The 26,336-nt window shown below is 56.6% G+C and overlaps 1 protein-coding gene across 1 annotated transcript; it reads left to right on the plus strand.

The window, feature by feature from the left end:
- Positions 1-1,549: 1,549 nt before the first annotated feature.
- On the plus strand, positions 1,550-26,336 carry SPATA2 (spermatogenesis associated 2). The gene is made up of 3 exons (XM_075584179.1): positions 1,550-1,702; positions 19,852-20,284; positions 21,915-26,336. Exons 2-3 carry the CDS (start codon positions 19,967-19,969, stop codon positions 23,163-23,165), a joined length of 1,569 nt encoding a protein of 522 aa, XP_075440294.1. The 5' UTR covers positions 1,550-1,702; positions 19,852-19,966; the 3' UTR covers positions 23,166-26,336.

The following is a 26,336-nucleotide window of genomic DNA, read 5'->3' on the forward strand; positions in this document are numbered from 1 at the left end:
ACACCAAATAATTGTTCTGCTCCGAGCCGAGGCTTAAGGACTAATGGCCAGGTTTGGGACAGAGTTGACCTATGCCCACTTTACAAGATACTGTGAAGCAGACTTCCCCCTGCAAAGGAAGATTTAAGCCCCATTCAGGTGAATGAAGCTTAGATTTTCCCAAGCAAATGCCCCCTACTCAATACACGGTGAAATAATCCAGCGCTTGAGAAGTGATCAGCTCCATTAAGTTAATGGGATCTCCAGCACGGTTTGAGCAACATCAAGTAAACAGAAGAAGGGCCTACATGAGAGAACATAACCTAACTATATAGGTGCATCGGTAGATAAGGTAACATTACATGTCCATAACTTCCAAATCTAACTCTTTTGGGACCTTATATAGCTGAATTATACGATTGGGGGATTTCTACCCCAAGGGTGCTCAATTCCTTTAGGACCCCCCGACAGGTCAGGTCTTCAAGATATCTCAGCTTCTGCTCAAGTGGCTCAATCAGTCCCTGCTTCAGCACATGTGGCTCAATCAGTGCCTGCTTCAGCAAAGGGGGCTCAATCAGAGGCTCAGTTGAAGACTGAGCCTGATTGAGCCACCTGTGCTGAAGTTGGGGTATCCTGAAAACCTGACCTGTTGGGGAGGATTGCGGACCAGAGTTGAGCCCCCGTTCTACACAATATGAACCATTATTAATAATATCATTCTGCACATTACTCTATTTTATTGAGTACTTTGACCATCCATCAAGGAGAATATAGCTCAGTAAAGATACATCTCTACACTAACAAGTTAGACTCACTCATAATCATGGACAGTCTTCAAATGTGTGAGACTAATTAATAAATGTTAGCATTCTACTGATTGAGACTCACTAATGAATGTCAGCCTTCCAATGACAAACTTACTAATGAATGTCAGCCTTTCATTGAGTGAGACTCACCCCAATGAATGAGTGACAGCCTTCTGAGTGATACCCCAATGAGTGAAAGCCTTCTGAGTGACACTCCCAAATGAATGAGCCTTCTAATGAGTGTCACTCCCAATGAGTGACAGCCTTCTGAGTGACACCCCAATGAATGAGTGACAGCCTTCTGAGTGACACCCCAATGCCTGAGTGACAGCCTTCTGATGAGTGACACCCCAATGAATGAGTGACAGCCTTCTAATGAGTGACAGCTTTTGATGAGTGATACCCCAATGAATGAGTGACACCCCAATGAATGAGTGACAGCCATCTAATGAGTGACACTCCCAATGAATGAGTGACAGCTTTTTGATGAGTGACACTCTAATGAATGAGTGACAGCCTTCTGAGTGACACTCCAATGAATGAGTGACAACCTTCTGAGTGACACTCCAACTGCCTGAGTGACAGTCTTCTGAGTGACACCCCAATGAATGAGTGACAGCTCCTGTTAACCCTGGGGTGCCCGCATTGGATGTGCAGGCCCTGATGCTGTTGCTGCACTACAATAGCTGCTATGAGTGACAGCCCACCCAAGGCGCGCGGCTCAGATGCACGTGCGCGCCCCCCTCTCTGCGCTGCGTGCCGACGTCACGAGAAGGCGGAAGTGAAGCGTTGTTCCCGTAATGGCGGCGGCGGCGGCGGTGGTGACACGGAGGCTGCGGCCCGGGATGTGAGAGGAGACGCGGAGGCTCGGGGAGGGAGCGGGGTCACCGGGCGTTATCCGCAGGACCCCGGCTCTGGTGCGTATTCCGGGGGCTGACACCCCTCCCCCCTCTCGGGGGCTGACACCCCCCCCCTCGGGGGCTGACCCCCCCCCCTCTCGGGGGCTAACGCCCCCCCCCCTCTCGGGGGCTAACGCCCCCCCCCCCCTCTCGGGGGCTAACGCCCCCCCCCCCCTCTCGGGGGCGAACGCCCCCCCCCCCCCTCTCGGGGGCGAACGCCCCCCCCCCCCCTCTCCCTCTCGGGGGCGAACGCCCCCCCCCCCCCTCTCGGGGGCGAACGCCCCCCCCCCCCTCTCGGGGGCGAACGCCCCCCCCCCCCTCTCGGGGGCGAACGCCCCCCCCCCCCTCTCGGGGGCGAACGCCCCCCCCCCCCTCTCGGGGGCGAACGCCCCCCCCCCCCCTCTCGGGGGCGAACGCCCCCCCCCCCCCCTCTCGGGGGCGAACGCCCCCCCCCCCCCTCTCGGGGGCGAACGCCCCCCCCCCCCTCTCGGGGGCGAACGCCCCCCCCCCCCTCTCGGGGGCGAACGCCCCCCCCCCCCTCTCGGGGGCGAACGCCCCCCCCCCCCCTCTCGGGGGCGAACGCCCCCCCCCCCCCTCTCGGGGGCGAACGCCCCCCCCCCCCCTCTCGGGGGCGAACGCCCCCCCCCCCCCCTCTCGGGGGCGAACGCCCCCCCCCCCTCTCGGGGGCGAACGCCCCCCCCCCCCCTCTCGGGGGCGAACGCCCCCCCTCCCGTTAACCCGTCCACCCCCCCTCCCGTTAACCCGTCCACCCCCCCTCCCGTTAAACCCGTCCACCCCCCCTCCCCGTTAACCCGTCCACCCCCCCTCCCGTTAACCCGTCCACCCCCCCTCCCGTTAACCCGTCCACCCCCCCTCCCGTTAACCCGTCCACCCCCCCCTCCCGTTAACCCGTCCACCCCCCCTCCCGTTAACCCGTCCACCCCCCCTCCCGTTAACCCGTCCACCCCCCCTCCCGTTAACCCGTCCACCCCCCCTCCCGTTAACCCCGTCCACCCCCCCTCCCGTTAACCCGTCCACCCCCCCCCCCCCCGTTAACCCCGTCCACCCCCCCCCCCCGTTAACCCGTCCACCCCCCCTCCCGTTAACCCGTCCACCCCCCCCGTTAACCCGTCCACCCCCCCCGTTAACCCGTCCACCCCCCCCCGTTAACCCGTCCACCCCCCCCCGTTAACCCGTCCACCCCCCCCCCGTTAACCCCGTCCACCCCCCCCCCTCCCGTTAACCCGTCCACCCCCCCTCCCGTTAACCCGTCCACCCCCCCCCTCCCGTTAACCCCCCCTCCCAGTTAACCCCCCCCTCCCGTTAACCCCCCCCTCCCGTTAACCCCCCCCTCCCGTTAACCCCCCCTCCCGTTAACCCCCCCTCACGTTAACCCCCCCCTCCCGTTAACCCCCCTCCCGTTAACCCGTCCACCCCCCCCCTCCCGTTAACCCGTCCACCCCCCCCCCCTCCCCGTTAACCCGTCCACCCCCCCCTCCCGTTAACCCCGTCCACCCCCCCCTCCCGTTAACCCGTCCACCCCCCCCCTCCCGTTAACCCGTCCACTCCCCCCTCCCCTCCCGTTTACCCCGTCACCCCCCCCTCCCGTTAACCCCGTCACCCCCCCCCCCCCCTCCCGTTAACCCGTCCACCCCCCCCCCCTCCCGTTAACCCGTCCACCCCCCCCCCCTCCCGTTAACCCGTCCACCCCCCCCCCCTCCCGTTAACCCGTCCACCCCCCCCTCCCGTTAACCCGTCCACCCCCCCCCTCCCGTTAACCCGTCCACCCCCCCCCTCCCGTTAACCCGTCCACCCCCCCTCCCGTTAACCCGTCCACCCCCCTCCCGTTAACCCGTCACCCCCCCCCCTCCCGTTAACCCGTCCACCCCCCCCCCCCCTCCCGTTAACCCGTCCACCCCCCCCTCCCCGTTAACCCCCCCTCCCGTTAACCCCCCCTCCCGTTAACCCCCCCCTCCCGTTAACCCCCCCTCCCGTTAACCCCCCCTCCCGTCCACCCCCCCCTCCCGTTAACCCGTCACCCCCCCCTCCCGTTAACCCGTCCACCCCCCCCTCCCGTTAACCCGTCCACCCCCCCCCTCCCGTTAACCCGTCCACTCCCCCCTCCCCTCCCGTTTACCCGTCCACCCCCCCCTCCCGTTAACCCGTCCACCCCCCCCCTCCTCCCGTTAACCCGTCCACCCCCCCCTCCCGTTAACCCGTCCACCCCCCCCCTCCCGTTAACCCGTCCACCCCCCCCTCCCGTTAACCCGTCCACCCCCCCCCCCCCTCCCGTTAACCCGTCCACCCCCCCCCCCCCTCCCGTTAACCCGTCCACCCCCCCTCCCGTTAACCCGTCCACCCCCCTCCCGTTAACCCGTCCACCCCCCCTCCCGTTAACCCGTCCACCCCCCCTCCCGTTAACCCGTCCACCCCCCCCTCCCGTTAACCCGTCCACCCCCCCTCCCGTTAACCCGTCCACCCCCCTCCCGTTAACCCGTCCACCCCCCCTCCCGTTAACCCGTCCACCCCCCCTCCCGTTAACCCGTCCACCCCCCCTCCCGTTAACCCGTCCACCCCCCCTCCCGTTAACCCGTCCACCCCCCTCCCGTTAACCCGTCCACCCCCCCTCCCGTTAACCCCGTCCACCCCCCCCCCCCCGTTAACCCGTCCACCCCCCCTCCCGTTAACCCGTCCACCCCCCCCGTTAACCCGTCCACCCCCCCCCCCCGTTAACCCGTCCACCCCCCCCGTTAACCCGTCCACCCCCCCCCCCGTTAACCGTCCACCCCCCCGTTAACCCGTCCACCCCCCCCCCTCCCGTTAACCCGTCCACCCCCCCCCTCCCGTTAACCCGTCCACCCCCCCCTCCCGTTAACCCCCCCTCCCGTTAACCCCCCCTCCCGTTAACCCCCCCCCTCCCGTTAACCCCCCCTCCCGTTAACCCCCCCTCCCGTTAACCCCCCCCTCCCGTTAACCCCCCCTCCCGTTAACCCCCCCTCCCGTTAACCCCCCCTCCCGTTAACCCCCCCTCCCGTTAACCCCCCCCTCCCGTTAACCCCCCCTCCCGTCCACCCCCCCCTCCCGTTAACCCGTCCACCCCCCCCCTCCGTTAACCCCCCCTCCCGTTAACCCCCCCTCCCGTTCACCCCCCCCTCCCGTTAACCCGTCCACCCCCCCCCTCCCGTTAACCCGTCCACCCCCCCCCTCCCGTTAACCCGTCCACCCCCCCCCTCCCGTTAACCCGTCCACTCCCCCCTCCCCTCCCGTTTACCCGTCCACCCCCCCCTCCCGTTAACCCGTCCACCCCCCCCTCCTCCCGTTAACCCGTCCACCCCCCCCTCCCGTTAACCCGTCCACCCCCCCCCTCCCGTTAACCCGTCCACCCCCCCCCCTCCCGTTAACCCGTCCACCCCCCCCTCCCGTTAACCCGTCCACCCCCCCTCCCGTTAACCCGTCCACCCCCCCTCCCGTTAACCCGTCCACCCCCCCTCCCGTTAACCCGTCACCCCCCTCCCGTTAACCCGTCCACCCCCCTCCGTTAACCCGTCCACCCCCCCTCCCGTTAACCCGTCCACCCCCCCTCCCGTTAACCCGTCCACCCCCCCTCCCGTTAACCCGTCCACCCCCCCTCCCGTTAACCCCGTCCACCCCCCCCTCCCGTTAACCCGTCCACCCCCCCCTCCCGTTAACCCGTCCACCCCCCCTCCCGTTAACCCCGTCCACCCCCCCCCCTCCCGTTAACCCGTCCACCCCCCCCGTACCCGTCCCCCCCCCCGTTAACCCGTCCACCCCCCCCTCCCGTTAACCCGTCCACCCCCCCTCCCGTTAACCCGTCCACCCCCCCTCCCGTTAACCCGTCCACCCCCCCTCCCGTTAACCCGTCCACCCCCCCCTCCGTTAACCCGTCCACCCCCCCTCCCGTTAACCCGTCCACCCCCCCTCCCGTTAACCCGTCCACCCCCCCTCCCGTTAACCCGTCCACCCCCCCTCCCGTTAACCCGTCCACCCCCCCCTCCCGTTAACCCGTCCACCCCCCTCCCGTTAACCCGTCCACCCCCCCTCCCGTTAACCCGTCCACCCCCCCTCCCGTTAACCCGTCCACCCCCCCTCCCGTTAACCCGTCCACCCCCCCCTCCCGTTAACCCGTCCACCCCCCCTCCCGTTAACCCGTCACCCCCCCCTCCCGTTAACCCGTCCACCCCCCCTCCCGTTAACCCGTCCACCCCCCCCTCCCGTTAACCCGTCCACCCCCCCTCCCGTTAACCCGTCCACCCCCCCCCCCCCTCCCGTTAACCCCGTCCACCCCCCCCCCCCTCCCGTTAACCCGTCCACCCCCCCCCCCTCCCGTTAACCCGTCCCCCCCCCCCTCCCGTTAACCCGTCCACCCCCCCCCCTCCCGTTAACCCGTCCACCCCCCCCCCCTCCCGTTAACCCGTCCACCCCCCCCCCTCCTGTTAACCCGTCCACCCCCCCCCCCCCCTCCCGTTAACCCGTCCACCCCCCCCTCCCGTTAACCCGTCCACCCCCCCCTCCCGTTAACCCGTCCACCCCCCCCTCCCGTTAACCCATCCACCCCCCTCCCGTTAACCCGTCCACCCCCCCTCCCGTTAACCCGTCCACCCCCCCTCCCGTTAACCCGTCCACCCCCCTCCCGTTAACCCGTCCACCCCCCCTCCCGTTAACCCGTCCACCCCCCCTCCCGTTAACCCGTCCACCCCCCTCCCGTTAACCCGTCCACCCCCCCTCCCGTTAACCCGTCCACCACCCCCCTCCCGTTAACCCGTCCACCCCCCCCTCCCGTTAACCCGTCCCCCCCCCTCCCGTTAACCCGTCCACCCCCCCCCCCCTCCCGTTAACCCGTCCACCCCCCCCCCCCCCCCTCCCGTTAACCCGTCCACCCCCCCCCTCCCGTTAACCCGTCCACACCCCCCCCCTCCCGTTAACCCGTCCACCCCCGTCCACCCCCCCGTTAACCCGTCCACCCCCCCCCCCTCCCTCCCGTTAACCCGTCCACCCCCCCCTCCCGTTAACCCGTCCACCCCCCCCCCCCCTCCCGTTAACCCGTCCACCCCCCCTCCCGTTAACCCGTCCACCCCCCCTCCCGTTAACCCGTCCACCCCCCCCTCCCGTTAACCCGTCCACCCCCCCCTCCCGTTAACCCGTCCACCCCCCCTCCCGTTAACCCGTCCACCCCCCCTCCCGTTAACCCCGTCCACCCCCCCTCCCGTTAACCCCGTCCACCCCCCCCTCCGTTAACCCGTCCACCCCTCCTCCCGTTAACCCGTCCACCCCCCCTCCCGTTAACCCGTCCACCCCCCCTCCCGTTAACCGTCCACCCCCCCTCCCGTTAACCGTCCACCCCCCCTCCCGTTAACCGTCCACCCCCCCCTCCCGTTAACCGTCCACCCCCCCCTCCCCGTTTAACCGTCCACCCCCCCCCTCCCGTTAACCGTCCACCCCCCCTCCCGTTAACCGTCCACCCCCCCCTCCCGTTAACCGTCCACCCCCCCCTCCCGTTAACCGTCCACCCCCCCTCCCGTTAACCGTCCACCCCCCCCTCCCGTTAACCGTCCACCCCCCCCTCCCGTTAACCGTCCACCCCTCCCGTTAACCGTCCACCCCCCCCTCCCGTTAACCGTCCACACCCCCCCTCCCGTTAACCGTCCACCCCCCCCTCCCGTTAACCGTCCACCCCCCCCTCCCGTTAACCGTCCACCCCCCCCTCCCGTTAACCGTCCACCCCCCCCCCTCCTGTTAACCGTCCACCCCCCCCCTCCCGTTAACCGTCCACCCCCCCCCCCTCCCGTTAACCGTCCACCCCCCCTCCCGTTAACCGTCCACACCCCCCCTCCGTTAACCGTCCACCCCCCCCTCCCGTTAACCGTCCACCCCCCCTCCCGTTAACCGTCCACCCCCCCTCCCGTTAACCGTCCACCTCCCCCTCCCGTTGGCCCCCCCCTCCCGTTGCCCCCCCTCCCGTTGCCCCCCCCTCCCGTTGCCCCCCCCTCCCGTTGCCCCCCCTCCCGTTGCCCCCCCCCTCCCGTTGCCCCCCCCTCCCGTTGCCCCCCCCTCCCGTTAGCCCCCCCCCTCCCGTTAGCCCCCCCCTCCCGTTAGCCCCCCCCCTCCCGTTAGCCCCCCCCCCCCGTTGCCCCCCCCCTCCCGTTGCCCCCCCCTCCGTTGCCCCCCTCCCTTTGCCCCCCCCCCCCCCCTTTGCCCCCCCCTCCCTTTGCCCCCCCCTCCCTTTGCCCCCCCCTCCCTTTGCCCCCCCTCCCGTTGCCCCCCCCTCCCGTTGCCCCCCCCCTCCCGTTACACCCCCCCTCCCGTTTAGCCCCCACCCCCCCTCCCGTTACACCCCCCCCTCCCGTTACCCCCCCCTCCCGTTACCCCCCCACCCCCCCTCCCGTTACCCCCCACCCCCCCTCCCGTTACCCCCCCCCACCCCCCTCCCGTTACCCCCCCCCCCCACCCCCCTCCGTTACCCCCCCACCCCCCCTCCCGTAAACCCCCCCTCCCGTTACCCCCCACCCCCCCTCCCCCCCTCCCGTTACCCCCCCCACCCCCCCTCCCGTTACCCCCCCACCCCCCCTCCCGTTACCCCCCCCACCCCCCCTCCCGTTACCCCCCCCCACCCTTCCTCCCGTTACCCCCCCTCCCCCTCCCCCCTCCCGTTACCCCCCTCCCCCCTCCCGTTACCCCCCTCCCCCCTCCCGTTACCTCCCCTCCCCCCTCCCGTTACCCCCCCTCCCCCCTCCCGTACCCCCCCACCCCCCTCCCGTTACCCCCCACCCCCCTCCCCTTACCCCCCTCCCCTTACCCCCCTCCCCTTACCCCCCTCCCTTACCCCCCCTCCTCCCCTTACCCCCCCTCCTCCCTTACCCCCCTCCTCCCCTTACCCCCCCTCCTCCCCTTACCCCCCCTCCTCCCTTACCCCCCCTCCTCCCCTTACCCCCCTCCTCCCCTTACCCCCCTCCTCCCCTTACCCCCCCTCCTCCCCTTACCCCCCCTCCTCCCCTTACCCCCCCCTCCTCCCCTTACTCCCCCTCCTCCCCTTGCTCCCCCTCCTCCCCTTGCTCCCCCTCCTCCCCTTACTCCCCCTCCTCCCCTTACTCCCCCTCCTCCCCTTACTCCCCCCTCCTCCCCTTACTCCCCCTCCTCCCCTTACTCCCCCTCCTCCCCTTACTCCCCCTCCTCCCCTTACTCCCCCTCCTCCCGTTACCCCCCTCCCTCCTCCTCCCGTTACCCCCCCTCCCTCCTCCTCCCGTTACCCCCCCTCCCTCCTCCTCCCGTTACCCCCCCTCCTCCTCCTCCCGTTACCCCCCCTCCCTCCTCCTCCCGTTACCCCCCCCTCCCTCCTCCTCCCGTTACCCCCCCCTCCCTCCTCCTCCCGTTACCCCCCCTCCCTCCTCCTCCCGTTACCCCCCCTCCCTCCTCCTCCTCTTCCCGTTACCCCCCTCCCTCCTCCTCCTCCTCCCGTTACCCCCCTCCCTCTTCCTCCTCCCGTTACCCCCCCTCCCTCCTCCTCCTCTCGTTACCCCCCTCCCTCCTCCTCCTCCCGTTACCCCCCCCTCCCTCCTCCTCCCGTTACCCCCCCTCCCTCCTCCTCCCGTTACCCCCCCCTCCCTCCTCCTCCCGTTACCCCCCCCCTCCCTCCTCCTCCCGTTACCCCCCCTCCCTCCTCCTCCTCCCGTTACCCCCCTCCCTCCTCCTCCTCCCGTTACCCCCCCTCCCTCCTCCTCCTCCCGTTACCCCCCCTCCCTCCTCCTCCTCCGTTACCCCCCTCCCTCCTCCTCCTCCCGTTACCCCCCCTCCCTCCTCTCCTCCCGTTACCCCCCCTCCCTCCTCCTCCTCCCGTTACCCCCCCTCCCTCCTCCTCCTCCCGTTACCCCCCCTCCCTCCTCCTCCTCCCGTTACCCCCCCTCCCTCCTCCTCCTCCCGTTACCCCCCCTCCCTCCTCCTCCTCCCGTTACCCCCCTCCCTCCTCCTCCTCCCGTTACCCCCCTCCCTCCTCCTCCTCCCGTTACCCCCCTCCCTCCTCCTCCTCCCGTTACCCCCCTCCCTCCTCCTCCTCCCGTTACCCCCCTCCCTCCTCCTCCTCCCGTTACCCCCCTCCCTCCTCCTCCTCCCCGTTACCCCCCTCCCTCCTCCTCCTCCCGTTACCCCCCTCCCTCCTCCTCCTCCCGTTACCCCCCTCCCTCCTCCTCCTCCCGTTACCCCCCTCCCTCCTCCTCCTCCCGTTACCCCCCTCCCTCCTCCTCCTCCCGTTACCCCCCTCCTCCTCCTCCTCCCGTTACCCCCTCCCTCCTCCTCCTCCCGTTACCCCCCCTCCCTCCTCCCGTTACCCCCCTCCCTCCTCCCCGTTACCCCCCTCCCTCCTCCTCCCCCCGTTACCCCCCTCCCTCCTCCTCCTCCCGTTACCCCCCTCCCTCCTCCTCCTCCCGTTACCCCCCTCCCTCCTCCTCCTCCCGTTACCCCCCTCCCTCCTCCTCCTCCCGTTACCCCCCTCCCTCCTCCTCCTCCCCGTTACCCCCCTCCCTCCTCCTCCTCCCGTTACCCCCCTCCCTCCTCCTCCTCCCGTTACCCCCCTCCCTCCTCCTCCTCCCGTTACCCCCCTCCCTCCTCCTCCTCCCGTTACCCCCCTCCCTCCTCCTCCTCCCGTTACCCCCCCTCCCTCCTCCTCCTCCCGTTACCCCCCTCCCTCCTCCTCCTCCTCCCGTACCCCCCTCCCTCCTCCTCCTCCCGTTACCCCCCACCCCCCCTCCCGTTACCCCCCCCACCCCCTCCCGTTACCCCCCCACCCCCTCCCGTTACCCCCCCCCACCCCCCTCCCGTTACCCCCCCTCCCCCCTCCCGTTACCCCCCTCCCCCCCTCCCGTTACCCCCCCCACCCCCCCTCCCCTTACCCCCCACCCCCCCTCCTGTTACCCCCCCCCACCCCCCCTCCCCTTACCCCCCCCACCCTTCCTCCTGTTACCCCCCCTCCCCCCTCCCGTTACCCCCCCACACCCCTCCCCTTACCCCCCTCCCCTTACCCCCCTCCTCCCCTTACCCCCCTCCTCCCCTTACTCCCCCTCCTCCCCTTACTCCCCCTCCTCCCCTTACCCCCCCTCCTCCCCTTACCCCCCCTCCTCCCCTTACCCCCCCTCCTCCCCTTACTCCCCCTCCTCCCCTTACTCCCCCTCCTCCCTTACTCCCCCTCCTCCCCTTACTCCCCCTCCTCCCCTTACTCCCCCTCCTCCCCTTACTCCCCCTCCTCCCCTTACTCCCCTCCTCCCCTTACCCCCCCTCCTCCCCTTACCCCCCCTCCCTCCTCCCGTTACCCCCCCTCCCTCCTCCCGTTACCCCCCTCCCTCCTCCTCCCGTTACCCCCCTCCCTCCTCCTCCCGTTACCCCCCCTCCCTCCTCCTCCCGTTACCCCCCCCTCCCTCCTCCCGTTACCCCCCCCTCCCTCCTCCTCCCGTTACCCCCCCCCCTCCGCCTGCCTCACCTCCGTTACCCCCCCTCCCTCCTCCTCCGTTACCCCCCTCCCTCCTCCTCCCGTTACCCCCCCTCCCTCCTCCTCCTCCCGTTACCCCCCCTCCCTCCTCCTCCTCCCGTTACCCCCACCCCCCCTCCCTCCTCCTCCTCCTCCCGTTACCCCCCCTCCCTCCTCCTCCTCCTCCCGTTACCCCCCCTCCCTCCTCCTCCTCCTCCCGTTACCCCCCCTCCCTCCTCCTCCTCCTCCCGTTACCCTCCCTCCCTCCTCCCGTTACCCTCCCTCCCTCCTCCTCCTCCTTCCCCGTTACCCTCCCTCCTCCTCCTCCTCCCGTTACCCCCCCTCCCTCCTCCTCCTCCCGTTACCCCCCTCCCTCCTCCTCCTCCTCCCGTTACCCCCCCCTCCCTCCTCCTCCCGTTACCCCCCCCTCCCTCCCTCTCCTCCTCCTCCCGTTACCCCCCCTCCCTCCCTCTCCTCCTCCTCCCGTTACCCCCCCTCCCTCCTCCTCCTCCTCCTCCGTTACCCCCCCTCCCTCCTCCTCCTCCTCCCCGTTACCCCCCTCCCTCCTTCTCCTCCTCCCGTTACCCCCCCTCCCTCCTCCTCCCGTTACCCCCCTCCCTCCTCCTCCTCCTCCCGTTACCCCCCTCCCTCCTCCTCCCGTTACCCCCCTCCCTCCTCCTCCTCCTCCCGTTACCCCCCTCCCTCCTTCTCCTCCTCCCGTTACCCCCCCTCCCTCCTCCTCCCGTTACCCCCCCCTCCCTCCTCCTCCTCCTCCCGTTACCCCCCCTCCCTCCTCCTCCCGTTACCCCCCCTCCCCTCCTCCTCCTCCTCCCGTTACCCCCCCCTCCCTCCTCCTCCCGTTACCCCCCTCCCTCCTCCTCCTCCTCCCGTTACCCCCCCTCCCTCCTTCTCCTCCTCCCGTTACCCCCCCTCCCTCCTCCTCCCGTTACCCCCCCTCCCTCCTCCTCCCGTTACCCCCCCTCCCTCCTCCTCCCGTACCCCCCCTCCCTCCTCCTCCCGTTACCCCCCTCCCTCCTCCTCCTCCCGTTACCCCCCCTCCCTCCTCCTCCTCCCGTTACCCCCCTCCCTCCTCCTTCTCCTCCCGTTACCCCCCCTCCCTCCTCCTCCTCCTCCCGTTATATATAGGAATATATTGACACCAGCGCAGATGTGGAGACCGTCTCTTACACCCAGTACAGATGTGATGGGAATGATTGTGTTGTATCTATGCAGATGTAAATAACTGCATTCACACCAAACACGGCAGCTTTTCAGGTTATCCCTGCCTCAACACCTCAACGCCTGTGCTGAAGCGGGGATATACTGAAAAGACCTGTTCGGGGGGGGGGGGGGGGGGGCTTGAGGACTGGAGTTGAGAGCCCCTGCATTAGTGTGTTATCCCGTACAGATGTGAAAAGGGAAGTGTCATAAGAAATAAGCGAAATTAACGTTTGTAGGTAAGAGATTTGTAAACACGACAAAAATATGGAGAGCGATGCAACATTATTTGAAATATAAATTCTAAGTAACACACCTGTTTATGGAGGTTTCCTAACCCCCTGCAGAGCAGTGAAGGCGATGCATACTGCAACACCTTAGCGACCCTATTTAGGTACGGTATATTTTGTTCACTTAATCAGCATTATATAGAAGGTCTCTTTACTGTGTATATGAACCAATAGAGATGTATGCTGCCTAAATGATTTGCTATATTTGTCGCATGTCTGAAGTCTTAGTGTTTATTTTCATGCTGGAAACATCCCCCTCCTCTCCAAATAAAAACAGGCAAAGCTAACTCCTGGACAGTGTTTGTTTTCTAGTCGGGGTAAAATAATGGAAAAATAGCAGAAGAGTCAGATTCCAGGCCCCGTGTACTGATTGTGTACTGATTGTGATGGGGAGTTTTCACGTATTCTCTTCGTCCCTTCTGGCAGCGAGTGGGTTAAAGCCAATGTTAATTTGAAGTCTGCTTTGGGGGGAGGGCGGGGGAGAATTGCCACCTATGCAGAAGCTGGATATAGCTCTATTAAGCCATAGACTGGTCACACTCCCTCTAATGTCATTTTCCAGTCAGTAACCATATTGGCACATCGTCCATGATCCCTTTTGGCAACAATGGAGTAATGCTGCAGTAACATTATTTGGAAGGGGTGTACCAGTTGTCCCCACTACTGTGTTGCAGTGTTTGGGGCCCAGATTCATTTTTAACACTGCACGTTGTGTGATTTGAAGTCTTGCACTCTTAGGCCGCGCTTATAGTCCCGGCTACAGCGATGGCGACGTCGCATAGCGCGAAAACAAGTCTATGTAATCCGTCGTTGGCGCGACACAGCGACCAACATCACTGCAAGTCAATAGAATTTGATTTTTTTTCCGGCGACTGCAACGTGACGTGAGCGGTTCAGCGAATGAGGGAAAACCACTCACGGCCACGCCCCCCGGTCACCCTCTCATCTCCTGCACTATAAGCAGGAATCGCTGAGACAACGGCGACAGATGACGTCACGCGGTCGCGTCGCCTGCACTGTCAACTCAGCCTTGTGTGTAAGAAAGTAATGGTATCATCGTTGCCTGCTACTTTTCTTTCTACAATTCCTTTCCTCCAATTGGCTTAGGCTGCGGCCACGCTGGCGCTGACCACGCTTATGCTTGAGCGGTGACGTCACCAGCTCTCCAAGCATGAGCGCTCGGCTGTCCTAGCTATATCGCAAGCGCGCGTGGGGGGTTGTTGCAGGCAAGCTGAGCGCGCTCGAAAGTCAGTTTTGTTTGTTTATCTAAGCGCCGAGCGTGTGTGCCCGTGCATGAGCGCGCTCACACAGCGCCAGCGTGGATGTGACGATCCACATTGACTAAGGTAAGCGCGCTCAGCACCAGCGGGGCCTCAGCCTAAGAAAAGAAAATGGAACCTGCTCAAGGGCCCGAGAGTTGCTCCTTGAGACCTCGAGGGGCGGAAGGTCGAGTTAGCAAAATGTAAAGCGAGTCCTGTCTGTGAAAGGTGAATGATTAGGTCACCCGCATACATAGGAGTCCTGCTTTACTGCCCCGGCAGGGAGTCCTGCTATACTGCCCCGGCAGGGAGTCCTGCTATACTGCCCCGGCAGGGAGTCCTGCTATACTGCCCCGGCAGGGAGTCCTGCTATACTGCCCCGGCAGGGAGTCCTGCTATACTGCCCCGGCAGGGAGTCCTGCTATACTGCCCCGGCAGGGAGTCCTGCTATACTGCCCCGGCAGGGAGTCCTGCTATACTGCCCCGGCAGGGAGTCCTGCTATACTGCCCCGGCAGGGAGTCCTGCTATACTGCCCCGGCAGGGAGTCCTGCTATACTGCCCCGGCAGGGAGTCCTGCTATACTGCCCCGGCAGGGAGTCCTGCTATACTGCCCCGGCAGGGAGTCCTGCTATACTGCCCTGGCAGGGAGTCCTGCTATACTGCCCCGGCAGGGAGTCCTGCTATACTGCCCCGGCAGGGAGTCGTACTTTACTGCCCCGGCTGGGAGACTATTGATTTCCAAATCTAATCTAGTTGTGAAGTGGCGATGCTTTGGAGAGGGACCCGGGTAGTTGCCGAACTTGCTGTCACTATTACAATCGGGGATCCATGATCCGGTAACGTGCCATTGTGCTACTCTTTGGGCAGTGGTTCATTTACAGCTGAAACAATGCCGACAATACATTGGTTGGATACCATTACTTGGCACAGTTGGCATCGGCATTTAATTATTTTTTTTGGGGGGGGGGGGGGGGGGGGGAATAGCATTGATAGTTGTATTTGTAACTAAGATATTATTACTGTTTTCAGGAGGGGTTACACTAATGCATTTCTATATCCCGAAAATGTCTTGTACTAAAGTAGCAAAGGGGGGAGAAGGAGTAGGTAGTATACTTTGTGTTGGACCACCAGATGGTTGAGAAGTTATAGGCTATTAAACCTCACAGCAGAGATGGAAAAATTCCGGGCGCCTTAAATTCCCCCCGGCGCCCCTTCTGTACGCAGTGATAATCTAGTTCATGTATGAACAACTCTCTCTCTTTCCATCAAAAAGTATCCCAACCAGTGAAAGGCGCGTAATAGTCTGAGCGTGAAAAGGTAGGCAGTGAGACGGGAATCTTATCATTCAGTGTCCACAACTTTGCTGTACATCACAAGTGTCATGGTAACTATAACCAACCACTTCACATCATCTATTCGGAAAGAGCATGGAACACAATGAGTAATGTTGTTTGCACTGTAGTAACAAAGCAAAAGAGAAGGTGGGCGGTTAGGGGAGGGTGTCCCATGACTGACTTGCTGAGTTGCCAGGGAATGGAATAGACAAGGGTGGCCAATACCAGTCCTCAAGGCCCACCAACATGTCAGGTTCTAAGGATATCCCTGCTTCAGCACAGGTGGCTGTCTTCGACTACATCACCTGTGCTGAAGCAGCAATATCCATAATACCTGGCCTGTTGGTGGCCCTTGAGGCCTGGAGTTGCCCACCCCTGGTCAGATGTTCCTTGCATTCACATACAATCCACTTTAGTTACCAAGCTACCATTTTCACTGTTGAGATTTTATTCGGCGGTGTCTGCTGTGAGAGAGAACATATTTGCATTGCAAGTATTGGCTTCATAGGAAGGAAGTTGCTGCCATTTTTTGTTTTATTCAAGAGGGGGAAATGTAAACACCCCTGGAGCCGTGGCTTCTTGCAGTGATGACTGATCGGTTATACACTGGGAGATCCATCAAACAAGGCTCCATAAAACTACATGTAACAGTTGTAAATGTACAAACTGCCTTAAATATCTGTCATAATCAGAATCCTTCTGTGTGCGCAGATCTCTGTGCTGATTAATGTCCTATGACACTGGAAGCTGTGGTAAGATTCTGTTTAGTAACCTTTCTCTTTACACGCCTGTATTGTATGTCTTTATTTATATAGCGCCAAAAGTGTACTCAGCGCTTCACAAAGAATACATTACAGGGAATTATAATTATACAATAAGTGCAGCAAAATCAGACAATAGGAAAGGAAATCCCTGCCCCGAAGAGCTTACAATCTAAGAGGTTTAATGGGGAACTTACACAGAGACAGCAGGTGAGGGAGTAAGTGCTGTAGATGGCAGTTTTTGGTCACAATGGGTGGTGGGAGTGACTGAGTGTGGGACAGTAGCCATGAGTGCAGGCTGTTGGGATGCTTGATTTGTGGGGTAACATTTAAGGAAGGTCAGTGTTAAATGAAAAGGTTAATACCATTTACAGGGGAAGAGGTGGCAGGGAGGCGTGGGTGAGACCAGGTGTGTATGTCTGTTTTGCTACGCCTGTTCAAAACAAACATTGTTATCTTGATAATGGTTTCATACTTAGGTAATTCTACATCTGCATGGAAGGAGCAGCTCAGCGAGTAAAGACACTGACTGTAAACAATGACCCAATGTTTGAATCGTGAACCTGGTTCAATTCCCGGTGTCAACGCCTTGTGACCTTGGGCAAGTCACTTTTTCTCCCTGTGCCTCAGGCACCAATAATAGATTGTAAGCTCTGCTGGGCAGGGGCTGTGCTCCTGTGTCCCCCGTTGGGAGAAAAGCTCCATAGGAAATAATAATAAATAACTATTATTACTACATAACTAAACGGGACTTCGCCAAACGTTGGTGCAGGAACATTTCTTTTAACGCTATATTTACTCTTACAGTTGCACATAAACGGAATTCTTAAAGTCCTCAATTCTCATTTCACTTAATTTTTAGCAGTATTTTTGTGAACCACCCCTCTCGTCTTTCACCTATATAACCCTTTCGCTACCAGCGTGGGCCAAAAACCACCTTCAAATTATTAAGGTTGCCAATCTTCAGCAATGACCCTTAAGACCTCCATAGGGGACCACATTATGGTAGTTTTTCAACCAGGGTTCCCCAGGCGTCCCCGAAGGGTTCCCCGGGCGTCCCCGGAGGGTTCCCCGGGCGTCCCCAGAGGGTTCCCCGGGCGTCCCCGGAGGGTTCCCTGCAATTTTCTAGTCATTTGAAAATTGGATCAAATACAGAAGAATTTACAATAGTTGCTATTAGAGAGGGTTTGGGTTTGTTCCTCAGAATTTCACTTGGGGTTCCTTAACCAAAAAATGGTTGGAAACCACTGCATTATGGGAAGAACGTCTTTGTCGTTAGTATTGTGGCGTGAGGGGCAGGAACCATCACTCAATGTGGAAAACTACCTGTGTATTGGGGTTACATAGTGTTTTCGAGGTGCTGAAATGTGGGTATTTTGTGCAAGAAGTATTATACAATGGGCAATATAGTAACTCTAAATCCCTTTAATATGAAATTTAATTCTCTTCAGCATCATTCGCCTCAATTATTCTGCATGCTTTAGTACCAGGTTTTCCCAAATGACTCAAGCGAACAATATAGTTTTACCACCACCCAACAAGTCCAATACTTTAACTGTCAATGAAATCAGGGTTTTCAAATAATTAAACCCTTCACAATGGGATATACCAATAATCTGATCATAGTATCTGTTTTCATTCAACTGGAATTCCTTTAAACATTATTTTGGAAGATAAATTAACCTGTCCTATTAAAATCTGCACGTTTCCCACCTGGAGTCCTTGGTATCTACAGTGTGTGAAGAATAAGTGATTGTATCACCAGTGGATGCTTTAGGCCTTGGCCATAGTGGAAGCAGGCGCTTCCGCGCTCCTCCGCGCAGCGCACGCTCACCTGCAGCAGGAGATATTTCCTGTCCTGCAGGCAGAGGCGACAGGGAGGCGTGTTGGGGGGGGGGGGGGCGTGGCCGTGACGTCACGGAGCTGGTTCGCCCTCATTGTTCGAACTGCTCACGTGACCCGGCCATCGTGCGGGAAATTCAAACTTGCTTGTCGCGTGAAACACCGGTCTCCCCGTTGTGCCTGTGCATGCGCTCACGTACTATACACAAATACATTGGCGTCCTAGTGTTTGCCGTCTCCTGCACTATGGACACAGCTTTAGGCTGCGCTTATAGTCCCGGCAATGCGACGCCTTTTCAAAAACAAGTGTATTGAATCCGTCGCGTGCGCCTATAGTAGGAGCGACGGCTTGGTCGCGATTGCTGGAAGTCAATGAAAATGTGATTTTTCAGCGACCGCAGCATGACGTTAGCGGCCCCGTGAGAGGCGAGCTGCTCATGGCCCCGTGAGAGGCGAGCTGCTCATGGCCACGTGAGAGGCGAGCTGCTCATGGCCACGTGAGAGGCGAGCTGCTCATGGCCACGTGAGAGGCGAGCTGCTCATGGCCACGTGAGAGGCGAGCTGCTCATGGCCACGTGAGAGGCGAGCTGCTCATGGCCACGTGAGAGGCGAGCTGCTCATGGCCACGCCCTCCATTCGCCGTCTCTTGTCTCTAACACTATGAGCAAAAATCGCTTCTACAACGGCGACGTATAACGTTACGCCATCACATCACCGTAGCAAGGACCATAAGCGCAGCCTTAGTCTGGATGTTCCACACATTTAAACAAGTAGGGGGGCTGAAAAAGTGTTATCGTCTAATGTAGCAAAAAGCTTGTTACTCTTTAATCTTCTGATTTCCCAACAGGCCTGAAATGCATTTGCAGTTTGTTCCAAAATATTGGGCCGTGAAACTTCCTATCTCTCAATGTTGCAGAAAATAAAGCGATGATACACCTAACAACCGATTTATAAACTATACAGTATTATAAACTATACAGTATATCATCCTATCTGTCTTGCAACTTTAATGAAGTAATTTCATTGCATTTGAACCTCCCAGCCCTCTGCAAATGACCACTTGTTATATTAACGGCGTAACATGACGGGTTATGCATTTTCTCGCTGCCGTAAAACCCCAAAGGCGTTCCTCGAGAGAGATTCAAGATGGAAACCAATTTTCATGTGTACTGGGAGTAAAACGTTCGTTCTCATTGAAAAGATACTGCTATGTAGCCTTATTTTCTAATTCCCTTTTAGCAATCCTTTAATTATGTAACAGTTCAGATTACTTTTAATGGATGTTTCGTAATTCCAGACGTTTTCAATACGCTTACAAACTTGGGTTGTTAACCTGAGAAAGTTGACGTGTGCTAGATACTTTGCAGTGATGAGGGCTCATTTAGGAAGCGTATTTACAATGTCAGGAAGCCGATACCTTACTCAAAACTGCGACATGCTGGAGAATTTTGCAATGAGCGTGTGACAACGATCAATGTACACACTGATACAGCCAGACATTCATACTCAGACGGGGGGGGGGGGGGGGGGGGAGATTTACTAACCTCTGATACCGGTGGTCACACTGCGATCCTGTGTTAGCTACCGCTCAAATCAATGGCCGTTAACTAGGGATCACGGTGCGGTAACCTGTGATTTTAGTAAATCCCAGCGACAGTCTAAACGCAGATAAATTGATCCCATTCAAGTCCATGGTAGTTAATGCGGGAACGTGTGCAATAACCCATATTTGATGCATGTGCCCCATAGAAAGAGATACAGATTTGGACATTTATACCCACACATTGAAATATCCTTGACGTAAGATTGTGTATGTTTGTTGATGCTACATCTCTGTCCAGATGGTTTAATGTGGTTTGGAACTCGTGTAGTGGAGCGAGAGGTTCTGCAGAACCTGCAGAAAGTCCGAACGCTTGTTGTACATGTGGTTGATTGACGAATGCACAGCCTAACTCTGATCGTTGCTTCTGATCTGTTTGTTTTTTTAGAGTCGATGGCACTGGCATAATGAGCGGTCGTAACGTCATCCAGTTAAACCAGCATACCTTAGGCGAGCGTTGGAACCGATGAGGTAACTTCTCAGCCGTGACGATACCTGCATTTCAATGGATACGAAGTACAAGGAAGACCTCTTCAGAAAGTATGTACAGTTTCATGAATCAAAATTGGATGCTTCTGACAATAAACCGCGCACGGTCAGTGATGAGTACCTCCGGACCGCAGCATCAGCCTTACTCAGCCTGCCTAAAATTGATCCCTTTTATCGATTCCGGCTGATCAAGTTCTACGATGTTTGTGAAAACTCTCTTAAATCCCTGCGGACTTCCAACCTGCGCTCTCTTCACAATGCCGCTGCCATGCTGGAAACCATTGGCATCAATCTTTTCCTTTATCCGTGGAAGAAAGAGTACAAAAATATCAAGGTGAGGAAATACACCTATTCTTTGTCTCTCGGTGGTACTGTAATGCGTTTTATGTGGTCCCAGTTCAGCCTTGAATGGGGTTCGCATAAACTTAAATAACGCTTTATCATGGAATTTCTAACAAGGAAGTGAATGTAGCCAACCCGTCTCCAACAGCTGCCTTAGCAAGCAGGCCTGTAACATCTGCATGTTATTATGTAGTGCCTGTCTCCCCGCCTTCTGCTCTACTGGTTTCTGTTTTTACAGCATTGTCCAGCAGCCATAATTATTCCTCCCTGGTGGGTAAATATATATATCTATATCTACACACATATACATAGTTCAACAAACTATACATTTGCACGCCCTGCGTGAGTGGATTTAACATCGTGGCGAGCTCCTATTGGCCCAAGCAGCACACGTGTGGTACTAGGTGGCGAGTAGATTTTTTGGTGATTTGTCGACCAGTGTGTGTGTGTGTGTGTGTGTGTGTGTGTGTGTGTGTGTGTGTGTGTGTGTGTGTATACACACATATATACACACACATATATACACACACATATATACACACACATATATACACACACATATATACACACACCATATATACACACACACACACACACACACACACACACACACACACACACGGTTTTCGGCAAGAAATCCCCATATACGTTACACACACACACACACACACACACACACACACACACACACACACACACACACACACACACACACACACACACACACACACACACACACACACACACACATACATACGGTTTTCGGCAAGAAATCCCCATATACGTTACACACACACACACACACACACACACACACACACACACACACACACACACACACACACACACACACACACACACACACACACACACACACATACACACACATACACACACATATACACACACATATACACACACATATACACACACATATACACACACATATACACACACATACACACACATATACACACACATACATACGGTTTTCGGCAAGAAATCCCCATATACGTTACACACATACACACACATACACACACATACACACACATACACACACATACACACACATACACACACATACATACGGTTTTCGGCAAGAAATCCCCATATACGTTAATGGAGATTTTTGGACGAAAAACATCCTGATGGCTACTTCAGCGTGTATAGAATTTTTACCCCTTCAGGTTTATTGGGTCTCTGTTCTAAGTTGACCTTGTCAGCACTATCCCATACAGCCTCGGGCTGTGAGTGTGCATGCATTATCGCTCTATATTTTTAAGAGCAGCTTCTATACAAAATATGCTCTAACTAGTTATGTTCATCCAACTTAAACTAGCAAAACAATTCTATTAAAACTCTTCCTTTTGACATACCTTGGCACACGCTTTTCTCTATCGGGTCATTTCATGATATGTACTGTTGTGTTCAATGGGGGAGGGAGTTACAGTATGGAAGTAGAAATGTGAACATAAACACGTGCGGGACTTTTGTATGATAAAGCGATCGTTGAAGAGAACTGTTGGAATACACAAGGTCAGTAGGTGGTGTGAGTTGCCTTCTGTGGTGCTGCTGTATCATTAATGTATCGTTAACGCTGATTACTATTGTTTCCCCAGACATACACCGGCCCATTTGTTTATTATGTGAGAGCTGCTTTAATTGACGATGACATCCGGCACATTTTGAACAATATGGGTTATATCCATGAACTTGGAACAGTATACAAACTGAAAGACCATGTGGACACCGCTCAAGTAAAAAGAGTTTCCTTTGAGCTCTTTCTAGCACGTGTTGAATGCGAGCTGCTATTGGAAATCTATTTGCAAGTGAAGGACAAAGGTTATTTGGAGATCGATGTTGTAAACGAGCGAAGGAATAGCAATGAGGATGTGAGAGGATGCACTGATGAAATGAAGAGGCGTGCCGTTGGCAAGGAGACCTTAAACACCTCCATGGCAAGGATGGTCCTGCAGAAGTCGGCCAGCGAAAGAGCACCGTCTAAAGACTACTTCAAACCGAAAGTAACAAAACCATCGAAATCTGTCGATACGTACGAGAGCTACTGGGAAAGCAAAAATAAGCCCCCGCTGATGGCCTCGTTGTGTCTGAGAAAAGAACCGGTTTTAGTAGATACAGAGGACGACCTCAAAGATGAAATAATACGTCCGTCACCTTCTTTGATGGCAATGTCCAGCTCTCCGCATGGTTGCTCTGATGAATTCTTGAACCTTTCGGCTAACCCTAACGGAGTATTAAGAACACCCCCAACTTACAGCTATTTCCCCTCTGAAGATGATGTTGATTTGTATACCGATGCAGATTCGAGATTGCTAAACTTAAAGAGGCAAGAATTTGCCAAACCCGATGTGTGGCTAGTTAAAAACGAGCTGAATCCGGCTTATCACAAGCGTTCGCACTTAGCCAAAGAGACCGTTTTCATGAAGTGCCAAAGTTGTGGCGTATCCTCTGGTGGCCCTGTATGCCAAAAGTGTGACAATATGCTTATCTTTAGACCAGATTGCCCATCGCTCAAGCAGAGCAGCTTACCAATCAAGACAGCTGTTCAAAATGACAATTTCTCCGCCGGGTCGGTGTTGCGTGAGAAGTCTTCATATGGGACATCAACACAAGACAGGGCTTCCCAACAAAACCCCAAAATGAAGCCTTCCAGCACGCTACGCTGTGGCTTTTGCAATCGGCCAGGAGCCACCAACACATGCACAGTTTGTTCCAAAGTCTCATGTGACGCCTGTATCAGCGCTTACAGTCACGAATATTGCTGCCGAAAAAGCGATTTCCATAAATTTGCACCTAACAATCAGTTAAACTATAAATCATCCCAGCTGCCCCACCCTGTTTATAGATAGACTTTAAACTTCTTATTGATCAAGGGCTAACATCTAGACCAGGAGTGGCAACCTCCAGTCCTCAAGGGCTACCAGCAGGTCAGGTTTTCAGGGTATCCCTGCTTCAGCACAGGTGGCTCAGTGGAAGACTGCACCACCTCTTCTGAAACGGGGACACCTCGGAAACCTGACCTGTTGTTGGCCCTTGAGGATTGGAGTTGGCTACCTCTAGTCTAGAACATTTCGGACTTCGGTAGAAATATTCTGCTGACCTAGAACAAGAACATGCGGAACTGTTTAGGGGGGGGGGGGGGGAGAGATGATTATCAGTGTTTTTGTGGCTTCAAAAATACTGTGAATACTTCTAGTCCTCGCTGCTACAACCTGGTGCAATAATCCTCATGGGCTTGCTATTTAAATTAAAGGGCATTTCCAGGGGGAACCTGAAAATGCATATTTTCTTAAAATAAAAAAATGTCAAGTTATGTGGTTTTTGCTCTCGGTCATGGATATCTTGGACTAGTGAGGTGAACAATCAAAAAGGAAAATAGGCTTTTTATTTTTTCTTCCAATAACTTTTGCTATTTATATAGCGAGGGAGCACTTCAGCGCCTCCATGTATTAGGAAATGCTTGTTTCTAAATGACATGACGTTTCCCCGATGTATATTGTTAACACTTATATGGGCCCGCCTCCGCTCCTCATGAATTCCCCAACACATAAGAAATAAAATAAGGAAGACACTTCCCTGCTGTTAATCCTGATCTGCTAATAATTAGTTTTCGATGTCTGGTTTTGACGGCAGTGAATCTGTATAATTGGTATTTAAGATGGTGTTTGGGTAATTGTCCTTCAAAGACTGCATAGTAAGATTTACCCCCATGTTTTACTTGTATGGCAATTTAATGTGTACTGTAGGTAAGTAATTGGCAATGGGACACGTTCTTTCAATAAATGCAATCATTTTATTTCTGTAAGAATAATCTCTCGCATTTCCAAGTTGTCCTATAAATCCAGCACTTTTGTTCTGTTTTTAGAACCTCATTTCCCAAATGAGAACATATTGGAACGGTGAGTTGAGAATAAATCAGTCCCTGTAACAGGGAGATTCTTACTTGAACTTTAAAAGCTGCGGTGGCAGATTCCACGTGCGCAGAATGGTGCACAGAATGGTGCGCAGAATGGTGCACGGCGTTTAAAATGGTGGCGGCACTGTGACACGTTTACAGCTTCTTAAATATGGGAAAACATTGGGACAGGCAAAGCTCCCTGGCCGCCTTTTGGAAGGTGACTTTAAGCATACGCGCACACGCATGTATATGATCAGGGATAATCCTGGCGCCCGTGCTGCGCGCATGTGCTCAGTGACCTGTCAGTCGCTGGCACACTGAGAGGTTGCGCTGTTGCCAGTCGCGGCAGTGACTGCTCAGCACTGTGCCGCTTATTCCAGTGGGGAGTAAGTGAGCAGCGGATGAGTATTCCCAGTCCCGCTCTCCTTTCTGCCAGTAGAGTTAATCTGTGGAGGAGGAGAGGGGTGTCCGTGCCAGTGACTGCCAGCTTGTTGGTGTCAGACACCGAACTCTGGCTCTAAAAATTCTGTCTGGCTTCTCGTTTTTTTTAATATTTTGGCCACCCCTGATAGGGGACTCGGTTGCTTATTTGACTCTTGTATTGACAATGTGAAGTAATTTGGCATTCTAATATGAACGAGTCCTACCGTTTAGGCAATGCCCCAAAAATACAAATGGAAACAGTCTGAGCATTTTGTAGAATAACGTGTAAGAGGCCTGTATCTTGTGGTGTCTGTCACAGGGCTGTATGGGCAACATGATGTATTGTTACATACGGCTGCTTAGGTGCAAGGTACAATACAGGCCGTTCAAGTGTCCACCCTCCCCTCTCCCAGAGAGCCTAGCGCCAACGTTTGGTACCTGCACTATGAAATGTGACACTGGGGTTAAGTTTCCTTGTCCAGTGCCTAAGCCATATGTTCAGCACTATTTTTGCAAGCAAATAAGCTTTAAATTACAGCACTAAATGACAAATAGTGCAGCCCTTCCCCAATTTGTAATTGGGCCAGTTGGCTTCCTCCAATGACAACCTCACGTTAGAAAGAAAATCCCTTCTTTTTCAATTTGCATCAAATATCTGAATTTCATGTATTCAACTTTTTTCTTGTAGCTGGAAAGGCTTAACTGATAAAACGGAGGAAAGGGATTCTCTCTCCTCTCCTCCTCTCCCCCACCCCTAAAAATGACTTCTGCCAAGTACCTCTGACTTTTTGTCAGACGCCGATTCACATCCCCATTCTAATTTTGTTTACACTGCTTCTGGACTCCAGTTTCCTGTGAATTAATAGGCAATATGAAAAACTGCGAGCTAGTATTCCAGCATCAAATAATCGGTAATGATGTGGAATCTTCGGGCCGTGGAATCTGGTCACGTTACATTGCCATGCAATGTCTTAACAGCAGCCTGGATTTGCGCTGCACTGTGATACAGTGACATGTACGGCTGTCGGAATTAAGTCATTGTGGAAAGTTCTATACAAACAATCTTGAAGACATTTGTGAGCGCTAGCCTTATGAATAACCTAGCAAATGTGAAAATAACAGCTGCACTGAAACACCAGCCCATGTTTCGGGGGGGGGGAGAAAGGAAGGATTGCCCTACACAACTCACATGAACTTCTCATTGCACACTTTCAGTATCCAGTCTTGCTGAATTCTTCATGTAAAAGTGCATATTCATAGCTCTTGATATCTAAAGTATTTGACTTTTTCTTAAAATATGTAGATAACGTGTAAATAAACATTGCAGAATTTAAAAGGGCAACCCTGCTCGCATAACTATATGTACAGTGACTATCATCTTGATGTTTGAATTCCTTTTTATGATCTGTATTGCCTGTTATGCTCCGGTTCTCTAGTCCAATTTCCATCTTGCTTACTGCAGCACTACAGTAACCCCAAGTAATAAACCGTGATGCCACGTAACTTGTACAGTGATCATAGCAAGGACCACTATTTTGCTCTACAAAGGAGTCCTGTGTGTACATAGTGCCATTAATACTGTAGTAGTAGACATTGTGTTGAATTGCCAGTGATATCATGCTGTTTTGTGTATATTTTGTTGTATGAGATTGCTGTGATGACAGTACAAAACTAAAATATAAACTAATTTAAAATGCAA

The sequence above is a fragment of the Ascaphus truei genome, unplaced genomic scaffold, assembly GCF_040206685.1.
Source record: "Ascaphus truei isolate aAscTru1 unplaced genomic scaffold, aAscTru1.hap1 HAP1_SCAFFOLD_471, whole genome shotgun sequence".
Lineage (NCBI taxonomy): Eukaryota > Metazoa > Chordata > Amphibia > Anura > Ascaphidae > Ascaphus > Ascaphus truei.